This window comes from Sus scrofa, chromosome 1 (assembly GCF_000003025.6).
Source record: "Sus scrofa isolate TJ Tabasco breed Duroc chromosome 1, Sscrofa11.1, whole genome shotgun sequence".
Lineage (NCBI taxonomy): Eukaryota > Metazoa > Chordata > Mammalia > Artiodactyla > Suidae > Sus > Sus scrofa.
In genome coordinates, this window is record NC_010443.5 from 143,804,303 (window position 1) to 143,818,094 (window position 13,792).

Below are 13,792 nucleotides of genomic sequence, written 5' to 3' on the forward strand. Positions count from 1 at the left end.
AAAATTTAATCTCCTTTAAGTGCTATTTTCATTTCTCATACAGTGGGCTTGCGCTGGATGACTATTTGATTGAGGGCTGGCACCGTTACCCAAGCAGGGGCACCAGCCAGGAGACAGGCTCCTTACTGCTGCCCAGGGCCTCCGTGCTCTGCATGTTTAAGAGCTGCCCCTCACCGTGCCTCTTCCTAGAAGTCCTAGCAGGACAGGCCTCGTGTCACTCTGCATGTTCGGTGAAGTGAAGCAGTTGTTCTTGGCCCTTTCTGTTTCCTCCTTAGTAGGTGATGGGTGCCTTCTCCGCTTTGCAGCGCGGCTAGTGACTTCCAGCTTGCGTTCTTGTAGGATCTTGTCGGCTTCCTGTTCCACCCTGGCGTTTCTTGGGTCCTGTCACCACAGGCTGGAGGATCAGACTGGGTTAACACAGGATGATTCATTCTGCCAGAATGTAGTCCCTGGCAGGCAGCTTGCAGAGCAAGTATTCATGTTCTGGGCAGGAGGAAATTACTCAAAGGAGGGAGCAGGGCCTTCAGAGTCCCAGATCGCCAGGCCATACTTCACATAAATGTCTGATTCTAATAACAGGAGAATGTGGCTTTTACTTCAGCATTCATTGGCTCAGAGAAGACTCTGTGGATCTGGGAACCAAGAGGGATCCAGTGCCCTTGTTTCTTGATTTCCCAGGTTTCTTTGATTAGGGACTGCTCACATTCAAAAGCCACAACTACTCAAGTTCAGACGCAACCACGTCTCACCTAAATGGCCTCAACAATCTTCCCTCCTACCCTTCAGAGACACGGGGAAAATCCTTCACATCTCATGAAGTCCCAGCTCCTTCTAGGAAACTGGCACCCACTTAGCCTGTTGAGTTCCCACCATGCAGGATACAAACCAGACGCCCACGTGTTCTGTCCCAGGGCCATGCCCTGGTCCTGTCTACAGTGTTTTCCCCCTTGTACCCTGCACCCCTGCTCTGCTCACTCCTACCTACCCAGCCAGTGTCACCTTCTCCAGGAAGCCCTTTCTCACCTTCCCAATTGGCCACCCAGGAAAGTGAGGGCCTGTAGATGCTATTGCATGAGGCTATTAATGGCTTGGCCCTTCTGCCCCGAAACTGCAAGCTCCTTAAACAGCTAAGTGTTCCTTATCCCCTCATGGAACCCTGAACTCGATCAAGAATCATGTTAGGGACTGAGCAAAGGGGCAATGCCTGAGCAAAGGATTTTGTCCTGATGCAAAGGGAGGGCATTTAAAAGGTATCATCGCCATGGCATGGACCCCAGATCTCTACCATCATTCCAGCTGTAGGAAATTTATCAAGCAGTAAATAGCATGTAGCATAAGACCCTCATAATGGACCAATCAGTTCTGCCTTCTGGATAAGCCAGTTGGCTGAGCATGTGAATGACTTCCAGATGCCTGAATGTCCTTCTCTGCCCACACACTGCCTTTATCTCAGCACACCCTCTTCCCTTCTGCAGTGGAATTCTGCCCCTTCCCCAGTCCCAGTCACATCAGTAGTTTGTAGCATTTGTGTTCTCACTGAAATCTAAGGGGAGCCACAGAAAGACATGGAACACTGTGTGGTGGTTTCACTAGAAAAGTCCCAGCCCCAGGGGTATTCTGTCCTCCCACTGCCTTCCATGGAGTCCTCCTACCAGTCATACTGGTCACTTCCTCCTTCTGCAGAAAATCAGGATGCCAGCCCACTAGCCCACTTCTGAAGCCAACTTCTCCCCTGCAAGCAGCTATCAAAGGACTTCTCAACAAAACTAACTTACTCTTTCAAAGGAAGTCTCCACCAGCTACCCCATCTTCTTTTTTTTTTTTTTTTTCTTTTTCGGTCTTTTGCCTTTTGCCTATTTAGGGCCGCACTTGTGGCATATGGAGGTACCAAGGCTGGGAGTCAAAATGGAGCTGCAGCTGCCGACCTACACCACAATCACAGCAACGCCAGATCTGAGCTGCGTCTGTGACCTGCACCACAGCTCATGGCAACGCCAGATCCTTAACCCACTGAGCAAGGCCAGGGATCAAATCCACATCCTCATGGATACTAGTTAGGTATGTTAACTACTGAGCCACAGTGGGAACTCTATACCCCATCTTCCTTTAAGTTTACCCATACATCTATAAACATTCTGTCCAAGCCCGCAGGCTAGCCTGGTCCTCCTCCACCCCCAGCCTGCTACAGCCTGATGGGTTTCTACCTCTTCTTCTTGAGAAATTTAATCCATTCTCTAAAACTTGGCTTATCCCTGTCTCCCTCAATCCTAGGGTAATAGACTGAAGATTGTTTAATGTCCCGTTGGTTACACTTAACTCCTACATCAGAGGCCGGAATGACCACAATGCTGAGGTGTGTGATGAAGTCCACCCTGCAGGTACAAATTCTGAGGGCCTGAGACCCAGCTTCTTTTTTACAGGGCAACCTACCACCAGATTACCACATCAGCCTCATAGACATTGGGCTTGTGCTGGAGTACCTCATGGGAGGCGCCTACCGTTGCAACTATACCCGCAAGAGCTTCCGGACTCTTTACAACAACTTGTTTGGACCCAAGAGGGTAGAACTCAACACATACATGGTGTTCTGTGCTTTCCAGAGTCATATGTGGTCCTTTGCTACCCTTTCCAATAACTCAGCCTGTTAAAAGCCGAGCTCATTGCCCCATCCCCAAGCACTCTTGCCTGTCCTCCTGCAGTATGAGGCCTCATGTCTCCCGGACACCCAGGCTTCCCCACTTGCCTCCATCCCTCAGCACATTGAGCTGCACAGCCCATCACTTGCATCTGCCCCCATCCTTTGTCCTGGTTGTTTCCTCCTGAGCTCCCTTGTCTGTGCCCTCTCCCATCTATCCCACTGCTGGCGTCTTCCAAAACCAGGGACCCAACAGGGCACTTCCTGCTCAAAAATTCCCAAGGCTCCCCACTGCCTGAAGACCCTCTGTCAAGTTCATTACAGCATCTAAGGCATTCTCCCTGCTGACCCCACCCTGTTGTGGGAGACCGTGTCCCTCTGGCAGAATTGAACTGTATTAATATCAGCCATGTCTTCCCCCACCAAAACCCTGTGTGTATCACAAGCCCAACTCATATGTGAGATCTTCCATGAAGCCCACCCCTCACCCCCACTCAGAGCCCCATGACTCCTGCATTTCTGTGAGTGAACTTCTCTGGTTCCACCTGGAATGAGGGTCACATGTCTGCACATCTCTCTCCTCCCCTGACCTGGGCTGATAAGAAGCAGAGATCCTCATTAAAGCATTTCCTTTCCTTGGATAGTGTGCTTAGTTGTTAACAATTCAAAGTACTTTAAATTATTATTATAGCCACTAACAGTATTAGTAATGTCAACTCAGTATTATAACATCTGATTCCATTGACTTTTTTTCTCTTCTTTCATTATGCAGCCTAAAGCTCTTAAACTTCTGGGAATGGAAGTAAGTCAGATTTTTTTTCCAATGGCTTTATGATATCATGGTCAAAGACATGTAGCCCTCTTCATTTTGTACTTGTTTAACATAAAATGGAATGGGCTGGTTTTCCATGAATAAATCCGCCACACCACATACCAAAATGTACTTGATTTAGTCAAATAATATAAAAAGATCATGAACATTTTTTAAAAAAGGTAAGAGCCATCCAATTCATTTTAATTGAAATCAAGTCAAGCACACCCATTATTGTTGACATCATCGTTATCCCCACAGTTTTTAAAAACATTCTGGAAATTGTACAACATGAAAAAATAAAGGAAGAATTCATAAAAAGGGGAGAAAATTATTATTGGCAAAAATATTTTGTCTTTAGAAAGCCCAGGAAAATCACCAAAATTCCCTCAAAGTAGGACAAAAGTATCCAGAAATAACCTTAACAAGGAAACTTAAGAACAACCCATAGACATGAAAACATATGAGTGGAAGGAATATCATAACAGAATATTAAGACTGACTACTGTGAAGACTCTTCTCAAATAAATTCATGAGTCAAAGAGCACCCCACTTTCTATATGGATTCACGGTAGAAGGTTTCATTCTGTGTTCACAGTTGAGGCCAACCTTCATAACTAGAAGGGTTACGATTTGCAGCTTTCTAATAACTCCATATTCTCTCAGATTCACTATATCATGTTGGGTTTATCTACTGAGTGAAGGTTTGGTGGGATTCTCCTGTAAAATAGCCTGGTCCCAGTCCTGTTTTTAGGGGTATATTTTTTACTATCTTTGTAATAATATTTATAATATGAGTTCATTGAGCCTTTCTATTTTCTAGAGTCAACTTTGGTCAATTATATTTTCCTAGAAAACAATGTACTTCATCTAGACTTTCAAGTTCTAATTTTATATAATATATTATGTTCTAATTTTTATATAGGATTCTATTTTTTCAACTCCTCAATATCTTTGGTTGCTTGCCATTTCTTTTTCAGTTTTTTTTATATTTATATCTTCTTTCTTTTTTTTCTTAACCATACTCACCTTCAGTTTGATGGGTATTTTTGCTTTATTAAGCAACTTTCTTCTATTTTCTATTTTATTAATATCTTTTATTTTTATTCATTCTTCCCATATTCTTTATATGGAACTGCAAAGTATTATTTTTATTAACTCAGTTTGAAAGTGAAGTTTGCCCATTTTCAATCTCTTTCTATTTCAATAAATGAATGAAAAGTGTACGTTTTTCTCTGAGCATTGTTTTCATGGTATCCCACAAGTTTGGGTAAGTAGAACTTTCATTGCCATTCATTTCTAAATAGTTTATAATTTCCTCTTTAACCCAAGCTATTTATAAGTGTATTTTAAATCTTCCAGATACAGATTTTGTTGTCGTTGTCATCCTACTCTTATTGATCTCTAATTTTATTCCTTGAATGTAGACTACATGATTTCTAATATCTGGAATTTGTTGAGATAGAAAATGTGAAAAGAATTGGGGGATAATGCCAGGTGGATTTCTGTTAATGACCCATGTGTGTTGGAAACAAATGTGTATTCTCAGTTTGTTGGGTACAATTCATATGTTTCTCTCATATACAATTCATATACAAGTCAGATCAAACTCGGCAATTTTATTATTCAGTTTGAGTCTATATTACTAATTTTTCAAGTCAATTTCTAAGTGAGGTGTGTTCAAAGACTCTTACTTGATTGTGGAAGTGTCAATTTCTTCTTAATTTCCGGTTCATAGATCTTGTTGTTTTAATGAGCTGTTTCCTTTTCCTTGTTGATTTGTGCCATTTCTTGTATTTTAGGGAAATTAATCCCTTGTTGGTTAAATTATTTCCCCAGAAATCTTAAAATTATTTTGTTTTGTTTCATTTTGTTTTGGTCTGGGTTTTTTTTCTTTTTCTTTTTTTTTTTTTTTTTTTTTTTTTGCTCCACCATACATGTGTACTTCCTGGCAGGATTGAACCCAAGCCACTGCATGACAACATGATCTTAGCCACTGAGCCAAGTAGAATCCAGTTTTTATTTTAAGAGAATTTGCAAACAATTAGTATTTTAATAATATACTACTGAAATAGCTTTTTTTTTTTACACATTTATTAGTCTTAGTGATTTTTATTTGATTTGATGTATTCTTGAAAGCAAAGCTATGTCTATTTTTTAATTTCTACAATGTCAGTTTTTGACCTACATAGATCAACCTTCTCTAAATTACTGAAACTATAGTTTTACTAGGACGAATTATAAAATCAGAACAAAAATATTTAAATGTAAGGCAAAATATGATAGTTTCAATAAAAATGTTATTAACAACTCATAATGAGCTTGTAAAACTTGGGTTAGTCATGAAAAACATGTGATAGGAATTGGAGAGCCAGTGTCCCCCCAGCCCAGCCATTCTGGCTGTGCGAATGTGGGCAAGTTATTCAGACTTTGGGCCACAACTTCCTCATCTGAGGGAATGGAAGGAATTCACAACCTCTCAGTAAGAATTGAAGTAAATCTTTGATGAGAAAGCTCTTTGCAAAAGAGCAAATATCCATTTCTCTTATTCCACTGGGTACTGAGGTCTTAGCCTGGAATAGTCAAAGCCCCATATTTTTCTTGCCACGCCCAAGTTTCACCCCCGAATCCCCAGTCATGCCATGCCTTCCTTTTGGATCCTGCTTCACCTTCAGAATGGTCTCTCATAATCCCTTTAGGAAATGGGAAACACAGGCCTTCCATTTATAGCACATCCACCAAAAGACAAAGCTCATTCAAAATGGAATGTTTGCTTCCTTAAAGCACTGATAGGGAAACCTAAGACATTTTTCTCCATCCCCTTTTACATTTTACATATTAATCTCTTGTTCAGCTATGTCTGACAAACCAGTATTGATGACTTGAAGATTTCCCTAAGGACACTGGTTGTGGGCTTTAGCTCTCCCATGGTGTAATTCGTATTTAAGTGTTTTCTCTGTCTTAGTTTTGCAGCATCTCTTCAATTGTTGGAGGCTTCTGAAAAAAAAAAAAAAAAAAGCACCAATCTAGGGATATAAAGTCTTCAAACAGTAGTACGCCTTAAGCTCATTTGGTTTTAATGGTTTACTTCTCATAATAAACATGCATCTTTTCAAAAGAATTAATATACTGAGTGGAAACCACAGAGGTACTGAAGGAGTCTTTATTCCTTTAGACAAAGAGGTGTTCCTTTTTCCAGTGGTCTTGAAACCCTTGGCTGCACATTTGTGGCAGAATCATGGGAAATGTGCTTCTCTTCCCTTAGGATGACGAGCCTCCAGCTAAAGGGAAGAAAAAAAAGAAGAAGAAAAAGGAGGAAGAGATCGACATTGATGTGGATGACCCTGCTGTGAGTCGATTTCAGTACCCCTTCCACGAGCTGATGGTGTGGGCCGTGCTGATGAAACGCCAGAAAATGGCAGTTTTCCTCTGGCAGCGAGGGGAGGAAAGCATGGCCAAGGCCCTGGTGGCCTGCAAGCTCTACAAGTCCATGGCCCACGAGTCCTCTGAGAGTGAGCTGGTGGACGACATCTCCCAGGACCTGGACAACAACTCCAAGTTAGTGTCTGGAGGGAACCTGAGAACCAGGAGAGATGATTGTCCTAAGTCCTGTCCCCTTGCAGGCAACAACAGCAAATGTATTTCTCACTTAAGTCCATTCAAGGCTAAAGCTTGTTTGTAAATTTCTTGGTCCATCATGTCAATATGCTTCCTTCTGTCTCTCTGATGTGTTTCTGGACTTTCACTGTTTTTGTCCACTACCTTCTGGTGCAAACTATGGAAACAATTTTTTTTGAAAAGTTCTCTTTTTTTTTTTTTTTGGTCTTTTTAGGGCTGCATCTGCAGCATATGGAAATTCCCAAGCTAGGGTTTGAATTGGCGCTGCAGCTGCTGGCCTACACATAGCCACAGCAACACACGATCCGAGACTTGTCTGTGACCTACACCACAGCTCATGGCAACGCTGGACCCTTAACCCACTGAGCAAGGCCAGGGATCAAACCCACGTCCTTATGGATACTAGTCAAGTTCGTTACCCCTGAGCTATGATGGGAACTCTGCTTATTTTTTTTAATTAAAGTATAGTTGATTTACAATGTTGTGCCAACTTCTGCTGTACAGCAAAAGTGACCTAGTCATACATGTATATACATGCACTTTCTTATACTATCTCCCATCATATTCTATCCCAAGAGATGGGATATATTTCCCTATGCTATACAGTAGGACGTTATTGCTTATCTATTCTAAATAGAATAGTTTGCATCTACTAACCCCAAATTCCCAATCCATCCCACTCTCTCCCTTCCTCCCTTGGCATCCTCAAGTCTATTCTCTATGTCAGTGAGTCTGGAAACACAATTTTAATGCAAAATCAATGAAACAGATTTTCGTAAGGAAGCACACACTCAGAGGAGGACAACCTTAGTGAACCTAAGCCCTTGGACTTCACCTTCACAAGTACCTCTGGCTTTCTCCCCCTTAGGTGGACAGGATGGCTGTAAGGGGCTAGAGTTTGGAATTCCCCCCCCCCCACTCAGTAAGGCTCTGATAAAATACCAGTAGGTTAGGTTCTGTTAGCTAGATTCCCCTAATGTCAGGCCTTATTAAAAACAGAATGTTCTGAGACTATTTCAGAATGGATCCATTCCCCTTCCCCAGATGGCAGCTTGAGGGAATGTTTCTCCTATCTTCTCTATGAGAACTTGGTCAGGCTCCTGGAGATAAAACTCACAAAGGTGTGGACTCACTTCTCTAAGACTGCCCCCCACCCCAGGAGTTATTAACTTGCAGACTTGTCTTCATGGGACCTCTAGCAATCCATCAACTACAGTTCACGTTTTCCTACCTGGGACTAGTTCCAAGGGTTTGTGCTCATGGTTTCTGCTCTGGTAAGCTGTGATTCTTAGTGTCTTCTTTCTGCAGTCTGGGGGACAATCATTTGCCCTGTGACCTTATTCTTGGATGAATCTGGAAAAGGTATTTGAATGTTTTAAGCTTTTTGCTTGTTGTTAGGATGGAGTGGTAACTTCCAAGTCTCTTACATGGAGTCCCAGTGCAACTTTATAGAAACATGAACTTGAGTCATACACAGGCCCCTCTGCCAACATATAGCATCTTTGTTTTGTGAAGCGCATTGCTTTTCTTTTGGATTGGGTTTCTAAAATCACTAGCTGATTTTTAAATGTCAAGTATTCAAGCATCTCTATAAATAGGGAGGCATTCCCCTGCATACTCTTAACTGGCATCAAATATTCTATAAAATGGAAAAACAAAACAAAGCAGGGTGGCCACTATGGGGTTGCAGCTTAACCACAATCCACACAAAATGTTGAAGGAAAGGGGATGTTTGTGATTATCATGAAACACTTAAATCAGGGTTGTGTGCAAGCAAATACATCTTATGTTCACAATTCAGCTGCCTCACCTTCTCCATCCACCACTCGACTCCCATCACCTGCCTCCCACCCCCAGCAACTGAATCCTCCCTGCTCTGGGTCTCCTTGGCATCTAGACCTTGTCTCCATCACAGCACTGAGTGTTCTTGTAAACCATACACTAGTGATGCATTACCCCTGTACTGAAAGAGACATGTGTGAAAAGCATGCAGAACACACCAGTATGGCCAATACCCCCCAAGAAATAGGACCCTATCGATGCAAACTATTGCATTTGGAGTGGATAAGCAATGAGATTATGCTGTATAGCACAGGGAACTATATCTAGTCACTTGTTATGGAACACGGTGGAAGATAATGTGAGAAAAAGAATGTACATACATATGTATGACTGGGTCACTTTTCTGTACAGCAGAAATTGACAGAACATTGTAAATCAGCTATAATTAAAAAAAAGGAAAAAAAAAACTAGACCCTACCTATGCAACCAGTCCTCCTGGGGTCCCCTTTCAAGGTTCATCTCTCCCTTCCAACAAGGATGCCGCTGTTCTGACTTTCAGCCTCACAGGTGCTGTCTTTAAACTCCCTTTTGCCATTTTTCCCATCTGTTCCCCTGCTCCATGAATGTTTAAGAGAAGGGATTTTGTCTTTGCTCTGTCCCTGGAGCCTGAGGGACAGACTTGGGGTCCACCTAAAACTCCATCTGCAGCAATAACAGTCAGCACCGAGCGTGGACCCTCACTCCTGGTCGCCCCTGCCCTCCACATGCAGACATCCCTGGGAACTTCGGCTTGACTCTGTGTCTTGTGGTTCCATGATACACGCTCTCTAACAAAAGAGTGTGTGGCCTCCGCAGCCTCACCCCTCTTCCAACTCTCTCCTGCAGAGACTTTGGCCAGCTTGCTGTGGAGCTCCTGGACCAGTCCTATAAGCATGATGAGCAGATTGCCATGAAACTGCTGACCTATGAGCTGAAAAACTGGAGTAACTCAACCTGCCTCAAACTGGCCGTTGCAGCCAAACACAGGGATTTCATCGCTCACACCTGCAGCCAGATGCTGCTGACAGACATGTGGATGGGAAGGCTGAGGATGAGGAAAAACCCTGGCCTGAAGGTACGTGTGATGTGGAGGTCCAGCAGGTAAGGGCGGTATAGTGACAAGTGACACCTGTGAGCTCTGACTCTGCTTGGCTGAGCCAAGCACTTCGTGTGGATTATTTCATTCATTACTCTGAACAACCCAGGAGGGGAACACTGTGACAATCCTTATCTTACAGATGGAGAACCTGAAGTTCCAAGATTAAGTGACTTGCCCAAGATCTGAGCTGTAAGGTATGGGTCCAGCACCCAAATCCCGGTGGTCTAACGCTAGAGCCCAGTCAACAGCATGACTGGCTTGCAGGCTTAGAGTCCACCCTAACTAGTCATGCAGCCCTGAACCACCCACCTGCCACTAAAGTGGACACCTGAGCTCTATTTCTATTGATTCCCTTATAACTCTGATGTTTTAATTGGCAATGTTTTCATACAATGGGGTTTATGAGAAAATATGAAGTTATAAAAGGGTTTGAAAAGGATTTAGTGGATAGAAAATTGTCCTGGAATTCTCTGGTAGTGTAGCGAACAAAGAATCCAGCATTGTCCCTTCTGCAGCTCAGGTCACTTCTATGGTGTGAGTTCAATCCCTGGCCTGGGAATCTTCTAAGGGCACAGCCAAAAAAGAAAACTGTCCTGTGACCAAATCTTAGCTCTGATGTTTACTACTGTTAACTACTAGGTTATCTTATTTATTTATTCATTTGTTTTTATTGCAGTAAAGTTGATTTATAATGTGTTAATTTCTGCTATACGGCAAAGTGATTCAGTCATATATATTCTTTTTTGTATTTTTTCCATTATGGCTTATCACAGGATATTGAATAGAGTTCCCTGTGCTATACAGTAGGACCTTGTTGTTTATTCATCCTATATATATTTGTTTACCTCTGCCAATCTCAAACTCCCAATTCTTCCTTCCCCAATCCTCCCTCCTCCTTGGCAACTACGAATCTGCTCACTGTGTCTATGAGTCTTTTTCTGTTTAATACATAAGTTCATCTGTGTCTTATTTTATTTTTTTATTTTTATTTTTTTATTTTTTATTTTTTGCTTTTTAGGGCCACACCTGCGGCATATGGAAGTTCCCAGGTCTAATCAGAGTTACAGCTGCAGGCCTACACCACAGCCACAGCAATGCCAGATCCAAGCCACATCTTCGACCTACACCACAGCTCACGGCAACGCTGGATCCCTAACCGAGGCCAGGGATTGAACCCACAACTTCATTATTCCTAGTCAGATGCGTTTCCACTGCACCACGACAGGAACTCCTATGTCTTACTTTAAGAGTCCACGTATAAGTGACATCATATGGTGCTTGTCCTTGTCTTTCTGACTTACTTCACTTGGCATGATCATCTCTAGTCTATCCATGTTGCTGCAAGTGGCATTATTTCATTCTTTTTTTATGGCTGAGTGACATTCCATTGTATGTAAGTACCACATCTTCTTTATTCATTCCTCTGTCAATGGACATTTAGATTGTTTTTATGTCTTGGCTATTATAAATAGTGCTGCTAAATCATGCCAGAATTTTAAAGAGCAATATTCAACTATAGTATCTACAGCAGTTGTGCAAGAGAAATAAAAAGTAAGCCACAGATGTCACTTCAAACTTTCTAGTTACAAAAGTAAAATTTTAATAATTATTAAAAGTTTTTAAAATACATTACAGAAAGCAAAATAAGAAATAGTTGAGAAGTTCCTGTCGTGGCGCAGTGGTTAACGAATCCGACTAGGAACTATGAGGTTGCGGGTTCGATCCCTGCCCTTGCTCAGTGGGTCAAGGTTCCGTTGCATGAGCTGTGGTGTAGGTCGCAGACGGATCAGATCTGCGTTGCTGTGGTCTGGCGTAGGTGGCGGCTACAGCTCTGATTCGACCTAGCGGAACTCATATGCCGTGGGAGCGGCCCAAGAAATGCAAAAGACAAAAAAAAAAAAAGAAGAAGAAATAGTTGAAAATAATTTGTGTGTGTGTGTGTGTGTGTGTGTGTTTAGGGCCTCACTCGTGGCATGTGGAAGTTCCCAGGCTAGGGGTGTAATTGGAACTGTAGCTGCTAGCCTATGCCACAGCCACAGTAATGCGGGATCTGAGCTGAGTCTTCGACCTACACCACAGCTCAAGGCAATGCCGGATCCTTAACCCACTGAGTGAAGCCAGAGATCGAACCCAGATTCTCATGGATACTAGTCGGGTTCATTACCACTGAGCCACAACAGGAACTCCTGAAATTAATATTAATAACATGTTTATTTAAATCCATATATACAAAATATTGTCATTTTAACATGTTTTCAGAAGGAAAAAAATCGCTGAGATAGTCCATATTCTTTTTTTGCGCTGTCTTCAAATTCCGTGATATTTTTACATCGCTTCTTTTTTTACCTAATGCTTCTTTTAAGTATAATGTCTACCAAAATGAATAAATATTTGTAAGCATCAAATTTCCTTGTAAGCACCTTTAATTCGCAACATAGAAACATAATTATTTTAAAGCAGGGATTTTTGGATTGTTCTTTTTTAAATTTAATTCTTTGAATTGGTAATATGATATGCACATATTAAAAAATTAAAACTGAAAAAAAAAAAAAAAGAGTTACCATCGTGGCGCAGGGGAAACAAATCTGACTAGGAACTATGAGGTTGTGGGTTCGATCCCTGGCCTCGCTCAGTGGGTTGAAGATCCGGCATTGCCATGAGCTGTGGTGTAGGTCGCAGACGCGGCTTGGATCTGGCGTTGTTGTGGCTCTGGCATAGGCTAGCAGCTGTAGCTCCGATTAGACCCGTAGCCTGGGAACCTCCATAAGCCGAGGGTGCAGCCCTAAAAAGACAAAAGACAAAAAAAGAAAAGAAAAATTAAAACTATTTAAAAGTATGAGTGATAAGTCTCCCTCCAACTCCTATCCCCCATATGGCCTCTTCCACCCAGTGGCAACTACTGATATTTGTTTTTTGTGTATAATTTTGTGTACTTTTATTCATAAAGTTACTATGAATAAATATCCTACTTTTTTTTCTTTTTCATAAGAGTTGGCAATATCAAGGTCTTACTGTATAGCATAGAAAACTCTAATCAATACCTGTGATAAACCATAATGAAAAGAGTACGAAAAGAATATATATGTAATATACATATAGCTGAATCATTTTGCTATATAGCAGAAATTAACACAACATTGTAAATCAACTGTACTTCAATAATTTTTTTTCAAGAGTTGGCATAATAGTTTTTTGTACCTTCCTGTTTTCACTTCCTCTGGGAGCTCTTTCCATGTTATTACACAGAACATTCCTTCATTCTCACCCAACTTCCCAGGCCTCCTTTATCGTAGATGGTGGGCTTATCTCGCCAGTCCTCAGTGAGGCTTTGGAGGTCGCTCCTGCCTGGTGATGTTATACACATGGCCACAGTGAATGCTCTGGGACACATATTGTGTCTCAGGTATCTGCTCTAAAAACGTCCAGGAGTGGAACTGGTAACCCCATGGGAATATGCACCTGCAGTTTTGATAGTTGTCCCTCAGGGAAAGCGTCCCAATTTTGACTTCCACCAATATGTAGGGGAATGTCTTGTCTCCCACAATCCCATCATTACAGGGTATGAGCAAACTTTGGAATGTTTCTAATATACTGGTAAAAAAGAAGATCTCTGGGTAGTTTCTTTAAATGTATCTTTTTCTTTCTTCTTTCTTTTTTTTTTTTAGGGTCACACATGGAGGTTCCCAAGCCACAGCAATGCCAGATCTGAGCCACATCTGTGACCCATACCACAACTCATGGCAATGCCAGATCCTTAACCCATTGAATGATGCCAGGGATCAAATTGTGTCCTCATGGACCCTAGTCA

The 13,792-nt window shown here is 42.0% G+C and overlaps 1 protein-coding gene across 1 annotated transcript in view; it reads left to right on the forward strand.

The window, feature by feature from the left end:
* Window positions 1–13,792, forward strand: part of TRPM1 (transient receptor potential cation channel subfamily M member 1) — a 138,674-nt gene that overhangs the window by 86,008 nt on the left and 38,874 nt on the right. Inside the window, exons 19-22 of the mRNA XM_021084963.1 lie at window positions 2,421–2,561; window positions 3,408–3,437; window positions 6,712–7,004; window positions 9,732–9,960. Of these exons, the coding sequence (XP_020940622.1) occupies window positions 2,421–2,561; window positions 3,408–3,437; window positions 6,712–7,004; window positions 9,732–9,960 (693 nt within the window). The remainder of the gene's footprint in view (window positions 1–2,420; window positions 2,562–3,407; window positions 3,438–6,711; window positions 7,005–9,731; window positions 9,961–13,792) is intronic.